General features: G+C 35.9%; 1 protein-coding gene across 1 annotated transcript; it reads left to right on the plus strand.

Annotated features, from left to right (window-relative positions):
• Positions 1 to 1995: 1995 nt before the first annotated feature.
• On the plus strand, positions 1996 to 17884 carry LOC145671679 (protein disulfide-isomerase A4-like). The gene is made up of 3 exons (XM_081740879.1): positions 1996 to 1999; positions 7651 to 7876; positions 17746 to 17884. The coding sequence occupies exons 1-3, from the start codon at positions 1996 to 1998 to the stop codon at positions 17882 to 17884; spliced, it is 369 nt and encodes a 122-aa protein (XP_081597005.1).
• Positions 17885 to 18991: the final 1107 nt, after the last annotated feature.

An 18991-nucleotide genomic window follows, 5' to 3' on the forward strand; every position in this document is an offset into this window, starting at 1 on the left:
AAGTTCATCTTCATGACCTTGATATTGCGTAAGGACGTAAAATAAGTTCACTACAAGATAATAGTTAGAAAATAGAACTTTATCTTGAATAAATATAGTAAATTATTTCTCTTTTATTTTACTTTAGGAATCGGCCAATGCGGATGACATTTTGAAGTTTATAAAAACACATTGTACCCCGTTGGTAGGTCACAGAGCGAAACTTAACCAAGATGTATTATACACTAAAGGGCCACTTCTTGTTATTTACTATGACGTAAACTTCAGTCATTAATTTTTACCAGGTAAGTATATACTTAAAAGTAGACATTTCCAATAAAAATAATTAATCGAAACTACCACTGTTCCTTAATGCAAGAAGCATAATCATTTTCATATAATAAAATTAACGTATAATGCCTAAAACATTTTTATTATTTCGTATTCCAATCGTATCGATGTATATTTGCTTAGCTTGAAGAAAGCTTTTCCATGGATTTTCCTATCATCTACTCTGTGCAATTTTAGATACGTGAATTATTGAACCATGTCAGGACTATCTTAGTTTATAATACCCCTTAGTGCTGCTTTTGAAGACCAAATTGTATTTTATTGACCTTCTTAAAATCAGTGAATCACCATATGCAACACAGAGGTGTTATCATTTGCTGATAATTCCTCTTCTTTTCTCACTTATGTGGGGTCGATATTTCTTCTCCAAGAAGCTTTCTCCCGGAATTCTTCCCTGTTAGACCTTTCTCTCTGAAGTAATTATTAACCATGTCCATCTCTCCCTTCTTGGTCTCCCTCTATCTCTCTTCCTATCCACTTACATTGTTATAACTCTTCTTACAACATAGTCGTTTGTTCTTCTGATTAGATGGCCATACCACTGCAATCTTCTTTCTTGGATTATCTTAGATGTGCCTACAACCTTGGTTGTTCTCTTTACTCTTTAATTCCTTGCTATTTCCTCTTGTTATCCCATACTTCCAACGCAGCATTCTCATTTCGGTGACATTCAATGTTTTTTCTTGTGCTTCCGTTATTGGCAATATTTCTCCTCCATGTGTTATATATGTCTCCAAACCACTGTTGTGTAAATCATCTCCTTATTCTTTACTGTAATTTGTAACACGAATGGTTCGTGTTCTTGTTCGGGAAGGCCATTCTTATAACATGCGGGGTTCGATTATCGCTTGTCCTCTTTCGGGAAGACACTCTCATGACCTTCTGAGTTCGAGTCTTGTTCGGTACGCCTTACTAATAGTGATTTTAGTGGTTAGAATTCGTATTTGGAACTGCACCAGATTGCAACTTGAGATCAGTCCGAACCAAAGTTGTATACGCGCGTACCCACCTTCAGTGACACGCCTGCTTCGCATACACTCAAGTGCTATGATATTAAGTACAGAATTCTTACCGTTCTGGTAGTGATCGATGCGAGAAACATGGATTACAACTGAAAACAAGAAATATACACAGAAATGGTTTTACTCAAGCACAAAACGTTACACTTTTCATATACATACTTACTACTGCATTTTGTTAATATGGTTATCGTTGACACCTTTAGAAGTTTTGTATTTCAGATTTTTCTTTTATCGTATGAACATAGTGAATTTTAGCCCTTGTATTTATTAATAGAAGAATAAAAAAAATAAAAAAAGGAATTTTAAAAGATCAACTCAAAATATGATATGACGACGAAGACGGCTCATTGCGTGACAATAGAAATGATTATTTTACACACGTTAATCACTGAGCACTACTTCACACAACACTTTGATTCTGGGGATTTCACAAGGAGAAGAGGAGGGTTGGTGGACTATTTAGGAGGGCAATAACTTATTGGATTCTTCTTCCCAATTTTGAATAGGTTTCAAATTTCCTTGAATAACTCCAATTTCCATTGTACGGCTGGATAGTCGACAATAAAATTACTTGTGGTGCGCTGATGAACAATTGAAGAAGTAAATTTATCCCTTGTCTTACTTACGTTACTTCATTGCTAATATGAGTAAAACTCCACAATGGATTTGGTATTTGTTCTAGAAGAGTAACTTTTACAAGGAACTGATACGACGTGGCGTCATCAATCGTAGACAAAATTAAGTTGTTTTGAAGCGTTTTCATTGAAATTTACATTCACATATGTATGTGACGAAATGATATAAGTTCCACACTTCACTCGTACATATTTGAATACAATATTATAAGTGATGACCAACAGGAAATACAAGTCACCACTCACAGCACTGCCAACTCATAGAAAAGGATAAAACTGACAAAGTTTGCCTCGACGTATAATCCATGGAGCCTTATTCCACTTCGGCCAAGAGAAACTGGGAAAATTAAAATAGAATGAGGGTGAGGGGGGCCACACGCTCACAAATTCTGCAGTTCACAAAGAATGCCAAAAATATAAATTTCGCCATCCCTCGTGCATTCTGTGTGTTATTTCCACGTCCAAATCACCATCCTTTCCAACACATGAGCATTTAATTACATGTACTTAATTATATTGTAAATATGTGTTATGCAACGCTTTCATATACATATGAATACATTTCTTTCACTATCTCTCTCTTCGTCTATCCGTTAAGTTGTCGAATGCAGAAAGGACAAGAGCCATAATTTTACAGGAGGAGCAAAAACACGTCTAAATTCAACAATTTTTGGAATGAAAGCGTCAAACCTGAACGTTTTCATTGTTATGCTCTCTATAAACGCACCATAAAACAGTTTATTTTAAAAACCTAAATTACATAAATTTGAATTAGAACACTATGGACTATTTCGGGAATATAGTAATTCATGATTTTCATGTACTGAATGGTTCAATTATTATTGGGACACAAATTGTGGGTCATATCTCTAAATAGTGAATCGGTACAATTACCAACAGTGTTCAAATTGGGCTGGTATAAGCCAGTATGGCACGCTGGTAGTAAATTAAGATGTCAAAAATCATACGATCTGTAAAATTTAAAATATACTCTATTCTATTGAAGTAATGCCCAAGATGCAATAGCTCATTTGTCGTTCCACTCTCTATTTTATCTTTGTTGCTTGGGTGAATTGCATAGAAGTCTGTATACTTCACTGCCATCAGGCACGTAGCCAGAGGAGGGGGTGTCGGGAGGTCTGGATCCCTCCCTTTGAAACCACAAAATGAAAAACAAATTAAGGATGAAACAAGAGGAAAGGAGAAAAATAAGAATCAGTTTTTTAAAAAAAAGTACAGCAAGCATTCGGTTACGCTTTCTTATGAGGAACTTTGTATGGGGGAAATGGCGGGGGAGGAGGGGCGTCAAGTTAAAATGGATATTTGTTAGAGACCGAATGAGGAAGTTATTGACATGTGTTTACTGTCTGTTTCAAATGGCAAGCTAAATAAACAGTAGCCAATGATAAGCAAACTTGAGCACAGCGTTGTCGGCATCTGCCCTTATTGTTTCCTCTTTATTCCAGCCTTACGAGAAATGCATAACCCGAATTACTTGCAGTACATAGTGGCGAATGAGCGAGATATCCTGAAAAAGTCAGGGAATTTGAAATTTCTAAAAAAGCTGCGGAATTCTCAGAATTTCTGCTACTAGTCAGGGAAATTTCAAGCTTTCGAAAACATAGTGCCATTCTGTAATGCTGTGGACATTTTTTTATCATAACTTTCCGTCATCGCTTCTCTGCAGTATCAAACATTATTTCAGAAACAGTTTTCTACTACTACTTTAACTTGAAACAGACAGTAGTTGACGGGATAATAAAAAAAAAGTTATGAAGAAAGAAAGTTCTGTTAACATTTGATTCGACAGAGAAAGGAATGCAGATATTGTAAAATATTTTACAATACATTATTGGATATGCACCTTTTATAATAGGGGATATGTACTTCTTGTAATAGTTGAGGTCATAATGAAAGGAAAATTGTTATATCTGAATGAACAGAGGAAGGAACGTAGATACTGTAAAATCTTTTTCAATACTTTTTTTTATATATTCTTTTACTCGAGATTTCTTCATAGTTTGTTATTAAAATGCTTACTAACATACCCTTATCTTCTTGTCCTAACAAACCAATATATGTTGCTAGTAAAATAGTTTAGATTGATCGAGCCCCTGGAGTAATAACCACAGTATTTCATATCACCTCCTCCCCTTCATTACGAAATCCTGGCTAAACGAACCAATATTTGTTGACAGTAAAATAGTTTAGAATGATCGAGCCCCTAGCGTGATAACCACGGTATTTCATGTCACGGACCCCCCCACCCACCCATTACGAAATTCTAGCTACGTGCCTGCTGCCATTGTGCCGCTCCAATGGTTTCCGATCGCATTCCAGTTTTTATTCTTTTCTTTCAAGTGCTATGAATAAAACCATAAATAAATTAATAAATGTAAATTCTGATAATATTAATTTCGCTAATTGCAAGGCCTATATGATATTAAAATTTAATTGTTCCTTGATAAAAGAGAGGAAATGAAAAATGTCATGTGTTGCTTAACAATTTCTCTCAAATTATGTCTAATACAGGGCTATGCATATTACCATAACAGTAGTAATTTATTTCCAATTACACAAATGATTATTAACAAAATTTCACATTTTTCTGTATATTTATTTTGTGAATAATTTCGACAAGAGCTAAACAATTTATTTATATGTTTGTTTAATTTAAGGACAAGAATAAAATATTCTGCGCTTTAAACTTCTTTTTTTAAATTTTCATATTTTTAACATAATACACTTCGTTTTATTATTATTGTTAAGATCAACCTTGGTTTGAAAGTGCCAAAGCACAGTATAAAAAATTGTACCATTTTAACTCTTTTATAATAGAAATGTGAAAGTTTACGAAAGTTGATAGGTTCTTTAAAGAGAAAAATTTAGACATTGCAAAACCACGCTCAGGAATTGTAACTATCATTCTACTTAGAGGTTTCGGTAATTCCTGTATCTTTAGAGTTCCAAGCTTTCGACTATCCCCTGGAGTCTTGGTCACGGAGGTTAAAAACAGGGAGAAAAAGAATAGAAACATCAAGGAATAAGAAGGAACTGACTTACCAAGGGAAAGTACTGTGTTGGTATAGAATTTTTTCAGTACAAAACTGTACTTCCCCTTGGTAAGTCCGTTCCATTTTTATTCCTTGATATTTCTATTCTTTTTCTTCCTGTTTTCAACCTCCGTGACCAAGACTCCAGGAGAGAGTCGAAAGCTTGGCACTCTAAAGATACAGGAATTCCAGAAACCTGTAAGTAAAATGAGAGAGAAATTTACATTAACTGAACCAAGCAAGATAAGATTTCATGATATTTGACTGATTCCTTTAAGTGATAGCTTCAGCAACATTTTGTTAAACGTAATTTTAAGACAGGTGTTCTTATTTAAATCTTTGTTTTCGAACGTATTAAATTTACAAATCTGTAATATTTCAACAGTGTGTTAAGAGGATGACTATGAATAATTGACTTTTATTTATGTTTTACATTCGATTTCCTCTTATGTTTTGTATCTTAAGTTATTGTTATGTTCCTCTGATATCACATGAAGTGCTGTAATTTTGCTCACAAACTGTTTGGGCTGAAATATATTAGTCCTCTCTAAAAAGTACACCTTGTTCAAAAAGATGTATGAGATACAGATCACATAATTATTTGATTTAAAATTCTTATAACATATTTCTTATGCTGGCTGATATAGTTGATACACACCAGTAAAAGGACATGCCTTTTACATACATTATCTTTTGTGAAGAATGTCTGCACAATTAGACCCATTTATGTAGAGTTTACTGTAACATATATAGAGCCATATTATCTCTATGCTACAAGTATGAGGGGGACATACGAACTTATGGTAACAAACATATAATCCTGTAGGAACATAACTTGTTGTACAAGAGTTTTGTATGGTTGCGAGCAGAGTGGGTACCCGAACATCTAATTTCTTTTGAAAATAATTTCAGAATGGAGACAATTATTTTTAAGTTCAGATCTCTACAAATTAAGAGAGCTGGTCTTCAAGCTTTATACTCAAATCATTTATAACAGTGTAAACAGCGACACAAAATGTTTCAATGAACCGTCATGAACTTTATCAGTGTAAATGAAAATAATAATAAGCTTGCTGTTGAATATTTCACATTAGAAGTTACCTTCAACTCAGAGATGATAAGAATTTTTTACAGAGAAATGGATAAATCATTGAGCATTATGTATCAGTGAAATGATTGCTTTCTGAATTTCGTAAACTAGGGAAAAAATTACCATGTGATCAAACATGCTGCACTTGTACAAAGAGTAATCACCTATAACGGAAACTCAGTTACATAAAATACTAAAGACTTCTAATATATCACTAGTAGTTTACGTAACTGTTGTTTCCTTTATAAGTGATTACTCGTTGTACAATTGCAAGTTAGATTACATGACAACTTTTACTTTCCATATTAAGGAACCCAAGAATTCATATATTCAATGTGTAAAAAGTTTCCCATCATCTGTGAGTTGAAGGTGACTTCATAATGTGAAGTGTTCAGCAGCAGCTTAAGTGTTTTTATTTTCAATCTACGTTGATGAAGACGACTTGGTTCGTTGAAACAGTTTGTTTGCTTTTTCATGAAATTATTGGAAGCATAAGAATGAGTTTTTAACTATTTAAATATGGATATAATGTTTTCCATACGATATATTTAATTAACTTAATCACTCCGAGGATTTGGGGAAAGTGATTAAATAGATACTACCCATTTTTTCTAATAACTGTACCACTACATATGTAAATAAAACCATATACTGTAATTATATTATTTCCCACTAATGTTAAACAAAGCGACACTAACAAGGAACCCCTTGAGTGCGAGGTCGCAAGTGCAATCTCTTGTAAAGCTTATTTGAAAGTGTAGTGTGAACAATGATGACAGGAAAAATATTAGCTGTTAATGGCTCACCATGTGCATCAGAAAGGCGACAGAAAATACGGAGATGCAGAGATCGGCCTTCTATGGGATATATGTGTTGCACTTCACAAAATGGACATCGTCGACATTCACGAAATGTTCAAAACAAACCATTAACTTGCACCATGAACAGCGAATGAAAAATGACGCGCCACATTGATCACAAATGTTCTCACCATCAAGATCGAAGGCGAACTTCTTGGGAGTTACAAACCGTTTAGGACGTTCAACTAGGTATCCACTTTTAAAGAATGCATACAGAATCAAATTGAAATAAAGGGGAGATGAGCAAGAGCGCCGATTTCTCTGTAAATTTGGGGGGAGGGGGAAGCATTCAAACGCAGAAAGCATATACGAAGATTTTAAAACAAATTGCATTCATATTATGCCAAATATTGTAAATTTACAAATACAGTAAGGGAGCCACATGAGCTTTTGGGGGCCCCGGGCCCCCTCGGCCTCCCCGGGATCTTCGCCCTTGGAGATGAGAACTGATGGAATGTGATGGCATCCGTTATATGGCGACCTCGCACTCAAGGGATTCCTTGTAAGGGAATACTCTTTTGAATATTTAATTCTGTGCAATGCCTGACAAACTTTGAAGAATTATGTTCAGCTTCGTTGAAATTGTATTTTCTTCTTTGTATTGCAAATACTAAACTTGCCGTTTTTATAATTAATAATTTACAATTTCTATTTTTTCAGAGACGCAATATATTAGGCAGAAAATATTACCTTTAGCCAAGGAGTTTCGCAATGTACTAACATTTGCGGTTTCTAATGACGAAGAATATCAGGATGAGCTGATGAAATTGGGATTTGCTGACACAGGAGTTGATGTAGTTGTTGGATTATTTACTGATCTGCATCGTTACCAATATGAACCTTCTGATGACGAAATCGACATAAACGAACTGAGGAAGTTTATAGAGTACGTCTTCAAAGGTCAGTGTTCAGATATAAATATCAATATCTAAGCCTATGCTTTTTTGGCTGGATTTCTGGTCCTGGAGAAAAGTTTTAGTGCATTTACCTAAATTATCTAACAAGTGCAGTAAGTTTGCCATGAAAGTAAGTCAAAATAATTCGTGCATTGAATACAGCTAATTAATTATATACCATAAAGTAAAAGCAAAACTCAACTCGTTTATATTTTTGAGAAAATTGATCTCAAACATTTTCCGCAAATCTCGAATCATCAAATTGTAGAGAAATGCTCAACACTGCATAATGAAGTACTTCTAGCAGTTGCATGTCACAACAATTTTCGTTGTTATCCTTATGACGATTAATGAAATAAATTAACTTAAAATACAGGTAAACTGTTTGGAAACAAATAGTTGATTTATTATCATATTTTCGAATTATCTTGTTCAACCTAACATTCACAGTGATGAAAACCGTGTTCTAGTCTAGTTAATAGAATACAGGAGAAACAAAATGTTTTTGCACCAAGAACATTGGATGAGCGTAATGGTATTGCAATTAAAACAATTTTCATAGGAAGAATTAAATCTGAAATTAACAGGTGATTCAGATGGAATATAGCCATATGTCCTATAATCAGCTTTAACGAATCCATACTACCAGAGTCCAATGTATCAGGAGGAGCAAAACTGTTACAATAAAATAGACATCAGTTGCAGTCTAGCGATGCATCACCATCTAGTAGTCTGGCACACATTATTCGAAATATACGTCATCTAGTTACTGAACATTTTCTCCGAAATATCAGATTCATCTTTTTCGTGTCCTTTTAACTTTTAATTCTTATCATCTGCTAGTAATAAATCAACAATTTGTGTCCAAACAGTCTACATAAATTTCAAGTTCTTTGTAATTTTCTGTGATTCTCAACAGCTACAAGTACTTTATTGTGCAGTATTGGAAATTTTTATACAAAGTCCAGTTCTCGAGATTTGTAAAAAATGTTTCAGAGCGATTTTCGTAGAAACCCAATTGAGATTACCTAGTATTTTTGCAATATGTTATGCAGCTCAATCATCTCTATCCATTGCACAGGAATTAATTCGATTCACTTTCGTGGCAAACTCACCTACTGCCCTTGTAAGCGGAATTATTAGGTGAGATATCAAAGATGGATGGTTTGTGCTTTGTTGTATTTCTGAAGTGCACATGGAAAACTATAAATTAGGAAACTGTAGTGAATGAAGTCAGAATTAGGAATTTAGATACTATATACACAGTATCTACAGTAGATATACAGTAGATTTGCAAACTACACAGGGATCCAATATTGAAACAGGAAGTAATAATCTAACATCTACAGTTTCAATAGAAATAAGTGGACGGAGGTGGAGTCTATTTTAGGACATTGAATGCACATAAAAAAAAAACATTTTTCTCGAATCTAGCCGATTTTGCTCCGTTAGGATCCAATTTTTTGCTATTGCTGTTATCACATGTTTGTGTGTAAAAGGGGAAAACATACTGTATCTACAACTATACATAAAATATATAGTATAGTAGCTTCAATATTGAAGCTGAAAATAATAATTACTGTAGATAAGGTTTTAATAGAGATAAGGATGAAAATGGATGGAATATATTTTCTGGCGCTGAGTCAATGTTAAAAAAAATGTGGTGTTTCTTGATTGAAGCCATGGTGACTCAGCGATAGAGCGTTTACTTCTGGTGCTTAGAGTCCCTGGTTTGATTCCAGTTCGCGCCAACTGAGCTTTGTGGTGGAGAAACATTGTGTTCGTGGGTTTTCTCGGGTTTCTTCCGTTTTCTTCCATTTTCTTCATTCCATCATTTTATTCATTTTCATTATCAATGTCTCCTTTAGCCTATCCGACGTAACTGTGGGACGTCAAACTAAAAGCTTTTACTCTTTAACTGCTTTTTTGCTTCATTTAAAATTGGAAGTGGTAAATGTCTTAATTACATACTTGCACACATCATTTAATGTTCTTGCGATATAACACACAACATCATACGTTATGTATGATAGAGATTAAGGCCAATAATAATAATAATAATAATAATAATAATAATAATAATAATAATAATAATAATAATAATAATAATAATAATAATAATAATAATAATAATAATGGTTTTATTAGCATTATTCAATTAATTTCATTATTAGAAAGATAACAGGAAACCTTATTTTTGAATGCGTTCATGTTATTGATTCCTTAGTACCTTTGATAATAATAAGTCATGATTTATTTTGATAAATTTCGCAACCCATATTCTTCCCCCTAAAATCAATATACAGGTAGTTGAAGCCTGGAGCTCTCTTCTGCTGTTTGGAAGCGAAGAAACATATTAAGTGAAATTATTAATTGCAGATATGTCGTTTTTGTAATCAATGCCCAACAATACCTTTAGTAGATTTGTTGTCAGGTAATTTTATTGGATATGTGTATTGATATACAGATGGTGATCAGAAAAATGGAAACACCTGAACGAAATTGCAACTTACCAGATTAATATGGTATCGGGCCACCTTTCGCCTTCAGAACAGCCTTGATGCGACGTGGGATGGAGGCATAGAGGTCGTGAATGGTAGCAAGTGGAATTTTACACCATTCTTCGTGCAGGGCATCGGCCAGTTCTGTGAGAGAGGATGGAAGTGGAAATCGTCACCGGAGTCGTGTTTCCAAGACGGACCACAGATGTTCAATTATGTTGAGACCTGGGGATTGGGCGGGCCAGGGGAGGTGTTGAACTTCATCCCGATGTTCCTCAAACCACGCTGCAACAACGCCAGCTGTGTGAATGGGTGCATTATCATCCTGGAAGACGGCGTCATTATCCGGGAACAAAATCCGGACCATAGGATGCAAATGGCCTCCCTAAATTGCGACATAATCGTTGGCAGTGATTCGTCCGCTAAGTGTGACCACAGGACCCAATGAAAACCATGATATGGCGGCCCACAGATCACCGAGCTGCCGCCATGTTTCACAGTTGGGCGGAGACACTGCAGATCATAAGCTTCTTTGGGCGTTCTCCACACATAAACACGGCCCGTGGTTGAGAATAGGTTGAAGGATGACTCATCCGACCATATCACACGTTTCCAGTCCTCAACGGTCCAAGTTGCATGGTGGCGGCACCATTTGCGGCGTGCGAAAGCGTTATGATCCCTGATGAGCGGTTTGGCCCGTGCAACACGACCCCGTAAGTTCATGTCATGTAATTCGCGGCGGACTGTGATTGTCGAAACAGGGTGGGGGAGGTGCTGATTGAGTTCCTCCGTCACTTGCTCCGCAGTGGTAGGACGGTTCTGCGTGACAATGCGCTTTTAATACCCGGCGTGACCTGTCACTCATGATTTTCTTCCGCCCACTGTTCCGCTTCCCCGATGTGGTTTTCCCGTGTGTTGTGTAGGCCGTCATCACCTTCGACACTGTCCCACGTGACACACCTAACACAGTAGCCACTGCCGTCACACTCACTCCACATAACCGCGCACCAAGAATTTGCCCTCTTTGAAACTCTGAGAGGCCTCCCATTTTACACTACCTCCGTCTGCTGCAGCCACTGGACACTGCTGTTCCACTGCGCCTGACGTAGTATGGAGACCGACCTAACACACCACCACCAGCGGTCCGGCGCTGCGGGCGCCACGACACCACTGCCAACCCATACATCTGACGTTTTGCCAACTACAGGTGCTTCCATTTTTCTGATCACCATCTGTAATTCTAGCACACAATGTTTAATTCAGAATTGTGTACATCAATCTGCACTACATCGCAAAACCTTTAAACAGACATTCTTCTATATTATGATAGTAAAAACTGATTCCTACAAAATGTATTACTGAATGATGTGAACATGATATGTATGCACAGATGATGTCAATGTATTAGATATAATAGTACTCCATCTATTATGTTTAATAGATTTTAAAACTACGGTATGTTTAATCTATGTACATAACCTAAACTAACTAAATCTATGGTCTATGGAACCCGAAGGTTCAATGCCGCGTTCGCAAAAGCTCTCCACTGACTTCTATCCTTAGCTAACTGCATCCAGTTTCTACTTTGTATTCCAATCTCTGCGAGATTCATCTTAATATTGTCCTCCCATTTGCGCCTAGGTCTTCCTAATGGTCGTTTTCCGATTGGTCTTCCAGTCAAGACTTTGAAAGCGTTTCTACTTTCTTCCATTCTAGCTACATGACCCACCCACCTAAGCCTCCTAGACTTGACGACCCTAACAATGTTGGGTAAACCATATAAATTATACAGCTCCTCGTTATGAAACTTCCGCCATTCCCCATTCCCGTTCCTCTTGGGTCCGAATATTCGTCTCAGGATCTTGTTCTCAAATACTTTCAGTCTATGTTCTTCCCTCAGAGTAAGTGATCATGTTTCGCAGCCATACAAAACAACAGGCATGATTATCGTTTTGTATATTTTAAGCTTCATATTCCTCGACAGAATTCGCGACGACAAGATATTTTGAACCGAATAGTAACACGAATTCCCTGCCTTCAGTCAACATTTAATTTCTCCGTGAATATGATTTTCCTCTGTTAATATTGATCCTAGATATTTGAAACTATCCACTTTATCAAAAGTATTATTTAATATTTTAACGCATCCATAATTTGCTGTATTACGGTCCCGACGCACTTTCATGTATTTAGTTTTCTCTGCATTTACTTCTAAACCCATGTCTATGCAAACGTTTAACAAGATCTCTGCATTTCTTTCTATTGTTCTCCTATCATCACCTATTAAATTTACATCATCAGCATATGCCATAACCTGGTGAATACCGTTCAACTGTAGGCCCTGGTTGCTATCTTTGATTTTCCTTATAGCGTATTCCAGAACTAAGTTAAATAATAATGGCGACAACGCATCTCCTTGTTTCAGGCCATTTTCGACGTGAAAGCTCGTGGACAAAAATTTTCCTACCCGGACTTTACCTTGGGATTTATTTAAACATATTTTAATTAATCTAATTAGCTTTCTCGGTATTCCAAGTTCTGTGAGAACGTTGTATATTGTTTTTCTCCTAACCGAGTCGTACGCCTTTCTGAAATCAATAAATAGTTGATGTACTGGGGTATTGTATTTGCACTTTTTTTCGAGTATTTGACGAATGGTAGATATTTGGTTGATAGTTGATCGATTTCGTCTAAATCCGCACTGATAATCTCCAATAATTTCACCTGCGTATGGGGTCAGTCTTGCTAATAGAATATTTGAAAGGATTTTATAGGATGTTGACAGAAGAGAAATGCCTCGATAATTATTATAGTAGTTTTGTCGCCTTTCTTGTGAATTGGAACAATGATTGATTCTTTCCACTCTTGTGGCAATTCTTCCTTGTTCCTTGTATCTTGTTCCACAATTTTTCGCCTCCAGCTAAAATTAACTCAGCCGGAATTCCATCTACACCCGGAGATTTGTGTTTCTTTAATTTCTTTATAGCGGTTTCTACTTCTATTCGGTTGGGTTCTGGAATATACGGTTCTGCGGTGTGTATCTCCTTTTCTCCACGCACACTAGTTTTTGGTTGCGTGTTAAGCAAATCGTCAAAGAAATCTTTCCATCTATTTAAGATGCTATCCGTGTCAGTGAGAACTGTACCGTCAGATTTCTTTAATATATAAGGACGAGGTTGATAGCCTTTCTTAAATTCGTTGATTTTCTTATACATGTCCCGGATGTTTTTATTTTTACTATTATCTTCACGTTCCTTAATTTTAGCTTTCAGAAAATCGCGTTTCTTTGTTCTAAAAGTTTTGGAAGTTTCCCGCCTGATATCTGCGAAATTTTGTGTAGTTATTTCATTCGGATTTTGTAGCCAGCGTAATTTTGCCTGTTTTCTCTTCTCTGCTAGTTTTATGCACTCCTGGTCGAACCATGGTTTGTTCCTACGTATTTCCACGTACCCCAATTTTTCTTTTGCTGAAATTTTAATGCTATCTCTAATTTCAATCCAGGTATCCTCAACACTAGTGCACTCCGAATCTTCTAAAGCCGAGAATCTATTCGAAACTTCAATCTGGTATTTCTCTCTTACCTGGCTCTCTTCTAATTTCTTTAAATTGAATCTCTCCATTTTCGGACAATGAATATTACCTTTATTCAACGATAACCTCTCTCGTATTATCGCTGCTACCAGGTAGTGGTCAGTGTCACAATCAGCCTCTCTAAACGACCGGACATCAATTATGCTAGATTGCCTTCTTCTATCTACTAAAACGTGATCAATTTGATTATGTGTTTTCCCGTCTGGTGATGTCCAAGTGTATTTATGAATGTCGCGATGTGGGAATTTTGTACTCTTGACGATTAGGTTTTTGGATGTTGCAAAGTTCACGAGTCTAACACCATTGTCATTACTTTCCTTATGCAGACTTTCGTTCCCTATAATCGCTTTGAAAATATCCTCTCGTCCTACCTTCGCATTGAAATCCCCTAATAGAATTTTCATATGGTATCGCGGGAGTTGGTCAAATATCCGTTCCACTTCTTCGTAAAAATTGTCTTTTATATCGTCATCCTTATCTTCAGTTGGGGCATGTACATTTAAAACAATAATATCACACCACCGTCCCTTAGGAGTAATAAAAGAAAGTCTGTCAGTAACAAATTCAAACCGTTTAATTGCTGGTAATATATATACGTTTATGAACGAAAAACCCTGTTCCTAACTAGTGATTTCCTTCCCCGTAAAAGAACGTATAATTTCCGGAATTCACAGATCTATTTCCTTCCCACCTAACTTCCTGAACTCCTACTACGTCTATCCTGTATTTCTCTAACTCACTCGTTACGGATTTTAACGCGCCTACGCTATAAAGACTCCTAATATTCCATGTTCCAAATCTCATGTCCATTTTCTTTTGCTGAGGTCGTGCCAAGTTATCAATCCTTGTCCGAGGTTTTTGTGAATATTTCTGAACAAGTGCTTTATTTTTGCAGGATGAGGTTGTTAGCCCTACCCAAACCCCCAAGCTGGAGGACCACTCCTAGTCGGCTGTCCGCGACTGCTTATTCAGTATATTCGCAGCTAACCTCTATATCTAGAGGTCTTCTCCTCGATCCGCGACCTAAGGACGCGCCATGCCGTGGTGACAGGAACCCACGTTACACGGTTCATAACCTAGACTTTCGTATTGCTAAAACTTCAGCCAATCAATAGGGAATTTGTAGTTCGTGCAAGTTTATCCAGGTTTCAGTAAAATTATGAATGTTTTCCAAAACCAAGGGATCTTCAACTAAAGAAACTAAACCAACAGCTAGCTTAAACCTTAAAAACTAATTTTACCTTCCAATATATTTCATTTTACTAGTTTAATGATTAGTTTCAATACTATAAAGAATAACTGCATGATACGAAAAGTAATGTATTTCCCTATAAACAACGTATTTCATCCAACTTACGTGTTTGTATTTCATTATTTACATTTTGTTTAATGATGAATACATTTCTTAGAATTCTATGTTATTTATGCTTCTTCATTCACCAGTTTCAGCATCAGTTTAACTTGCCAGTATTATTTCCAAGATTTTGCTTTCGACAATTCTATAGATGTTAATCTCGAGTACTTTAATTTAATATTAAAGAAAAAAAAATCACTTATACAGGGTGTTACAAAAATGCGTCACAATATTTTGCGAACAGATTCCCCACATTAAAGTAAGAAAAAAGTTCATATAGACCTGTGCTCAAAATTAGATAGTTTCGGAGTTATAGTGTGCCGAAAACGTGAAACAAGTGAACTTTTAAAGTTCATAGCTCCACTACTATGAGACCTATCGTAGTCGGGCTAAGACATCACAGAGGAACTGATATATGAACTATCCAAATATCCATGTTTAAGAACGTTCCAGTACTTGCACATCAATTTTTAGAGAGGTAGGTGGAGAGTGATCAAGTACAGTAGAGCGTCGATTATCCGAAGTAATTGGGGGGCATGGGTGTTCGGAAAACTGATTTGTTCGGATAATCGAACTGTACTGTACTGTACTGTACTGGACTGGACTGGACTGTACTTCTACAGCCAGTGCCAAACCGACAGAAGTGTGCTGATTGTTGAAACACAGCGACTGGCGGCTTGGCCGGTCAGCAGCGCCTTATGAAGGCCCCATTAGAAGCAATGTTCCGCCAGCGGTGGCTCAGTGCGGCGACTACTGTGGGAAACTTGGTTTGGGAGTGAGGGGAATGATGGACGGTAGGGTGGGAGAGTAACAGGTGCGAGCGAGTACACAGTTCGGTTAAGCGGTCGTTCGGTTGACCGACGTTCGGATAATCGACGCTCTACTGTACTCCCAAACAGCCTTTCTAAAAATGATTCTGCAAGTACTGGAGGTTCTGAAAGATGAATATTTGAATAGTTCAAATACTAGTTCCTCAGTGAGGTCTTGACACGGGAACTATGGACCTTCAAAGTTCATTTTTCCACTTATTCGGCACCCTATAACTACGAAATTATGCACTTCCGACCACAGATCCATTCTTATTTTATGTGAAGAATCTATTCCCAAAATACTGTGACAAATGTTTGTAACACCTGTATATGCTACTTAGAAGCGAATATCAAATGCCAATTTATTAATGTTTAAATTAAAGCTCAATAACAACAGAAAGAAACACGAGGCAATTAAGTTTAATTTTCACCTCATATGAATTCTGTCAAAGGTATTCTTTATTTCTGAAACTATAAATAGAATTCACAAATTATCTTAAATAAGATATGGAGAACAGTATGTGTGTCCTTAAAAATATCTGGAATAATGACATGCTTAGCTTACTTTAAAAAAAATGATTAATTAAGCAACATATATGTACTTACTGTTTAAATAATAGTTATTTTGAATCTTAAATATTGACTGTGCGAACACAAACTGGAAGAGGATAAGTATTCCCGCCTGTGCTTTAATTCATAAGATTTCAAGTAGTTAAAATGAAGTAGAATCAAGTAGTTACAAAGAGTAGTAGTTTCTTTTCTTTCTCACGAGTTACAAAGTTTTATACAACTTTAGAGTACAAAAGTCATTATGTACATTCGATAATGTTAATGAAGGAACCAAATGTGAAAATTTGCTCTTTGTGCTATAACACGAAAGGCGAAAAATTAGGCATTGGATTCCATTAGTAACAACCAGTTTTCATACTTGATAAAAAATACAACTTAACATGTAATAAGAAGGTCCTCTTTCAACTGCACCAATAATTTCTTTTCCACTCATGTTGTTTTTAAAGAGACTGAACGTTTTCTGTGGGTGCTGACTGCTATTCGTGGTACGAGCCAAGATACCTTTCTGGCCTATTCCGGACTTTCTTATATTAAACAATTTACATTAGTCTATACCTTGAGATTCCTTTTTATGACCCTCTTAATTAGCTGTTAAGCTGTCCTTGTTTCCTGTTTTCTAATGACTACAGTGATTATTACACAGAGTACGTGACAGAGTTCAGACTTGATCTGAATATAAATTAACTATAAACATACATAACTATAAACATAATTTATACAAATATCTCAAAATTCATTTTTCTGGTTAACTTGGTAGCCAGCTATCACCAAATTTACAAAATATGTTTAAAGCAATTTCCTTTGCCCTTTACTTTTTGAGATAATACAAACTAGCATTGAAAGTAAACTTTTTTTTTTTTTTTTTACTTTATCCTCATAGTTTCATTAGTTCCCCACTGGTGAAGATCATTTCCTGAATAACCGTCTAGTGTGTATCGTTTCTGCACATTTCTTTAACTTTGTCCTTATAATTTCATTACACTACTTATTTTCACAGATAACTGTGCATTTATTGTAGAATTTTCTTCTTTCAGGGTGAAACCATATTTGTTATCTCAACCGATACCTAAGAAACAAGAAGGTCCCGTTCATGTAATTGTAGCTGATAGTTATGAAAAAGAAGTTCAAAATGTGGAAAAGGATTTCCTCATTTTATTTTACATGCCTGGGTAAGAACTAAATTGAACTGGAATTGAAGAGTTGAGAGTTATTGATGGACTTATTTCCTTTTTATATGAAAGGAAAAATGAAGATCAAAACATTTTAAATGGTAATATACCGCTATTTGTACAAAACGTACCTGAACATTTAATGCCTGAACCTGGACTTGTACAGGCGATAGAACATGTGGAAAGACAATATTACAATTATTTATGTATGTTTAATTTAATTAATTATTTTTGTCGCAGTTTAAGATGGCTTTATCTAATTGTTTTTCAACTCTTCAAAAAGAACAAGACTTCATTTTGTTTGAAATAAATATTGTATAATATTGACTATCTGGTAACAATTAGGAAACAAAACTTTCGCTTTCTTTAAAAACATCTTAGTGCTTTGAAAATCTTATTTCTTTTGAGTATGTTCTATAACTAAATGGTAACTCATGAAGAATATATTTTAATTGATCATTCAACGTAAAGGATGAGAACAGTCTAAAATAATAAAAGATAAGTTTTACGCATGATGACATTGACTCTGATCTCATTGCGAGTTTAGAACAGAAAACAATACAGAGCTTCTTCGTAGCTACATGATCAGCTGTTGGGGCCGCGGTGGCTCAGTGGTAGAGCGTTAACTTCTGGTGCCTGGGGTCCTTAGTTCGATTCCAGCTCGCGCCAAGTGAACTTTGTGGTGGACAAACACCGTGTGCGTGTGTTTTCTCGAGGTTCTCCCGTTTCCTCCCACTTTCTTCATTCCACCGTTGTATTTATTTCTCATCATCATCGCCACCTTTAGCCGAGCCGGCATAATCGTGGGACGTAAAACTTAAAGATTTAATTTCATGATTAGAGTTCTTGTCTTTTATGTGGAAACTAGATTCCGATCCCCGGTGGAAGCTCATGTAATTTAGATTGCAAATAAAGTTAGGTCCACATCTCACGTTGTTTTAGTGATACAGAGGGATGTTAAACTTAACAAAAAGTACAGTTCGCCAAAGAAGTATATATTCTTGTTTTATTTCTACGACCAATAACTTTGGAAAAGAAAATCTTACTGTTTTTAACTTAAAGAGAGAGTGATGTACTTTAACATAGAGAAACACTATCATAGATCAATCTA

This window comes from Thermobia domestica, chromosome 15 (assembly GCF_964235325.1).
Source record: "Thermobia domestica chromosome 15, izTheDome1.hap1.1, whole genome shotgun sequence".
Taxonomy (NCBI): domain Eukaryota; kingdom Metazoa; phylum Arthropoda; class Insecta; order Zygentoma; family Lepismatidae; genus Thermobia; species Thermobia domestica.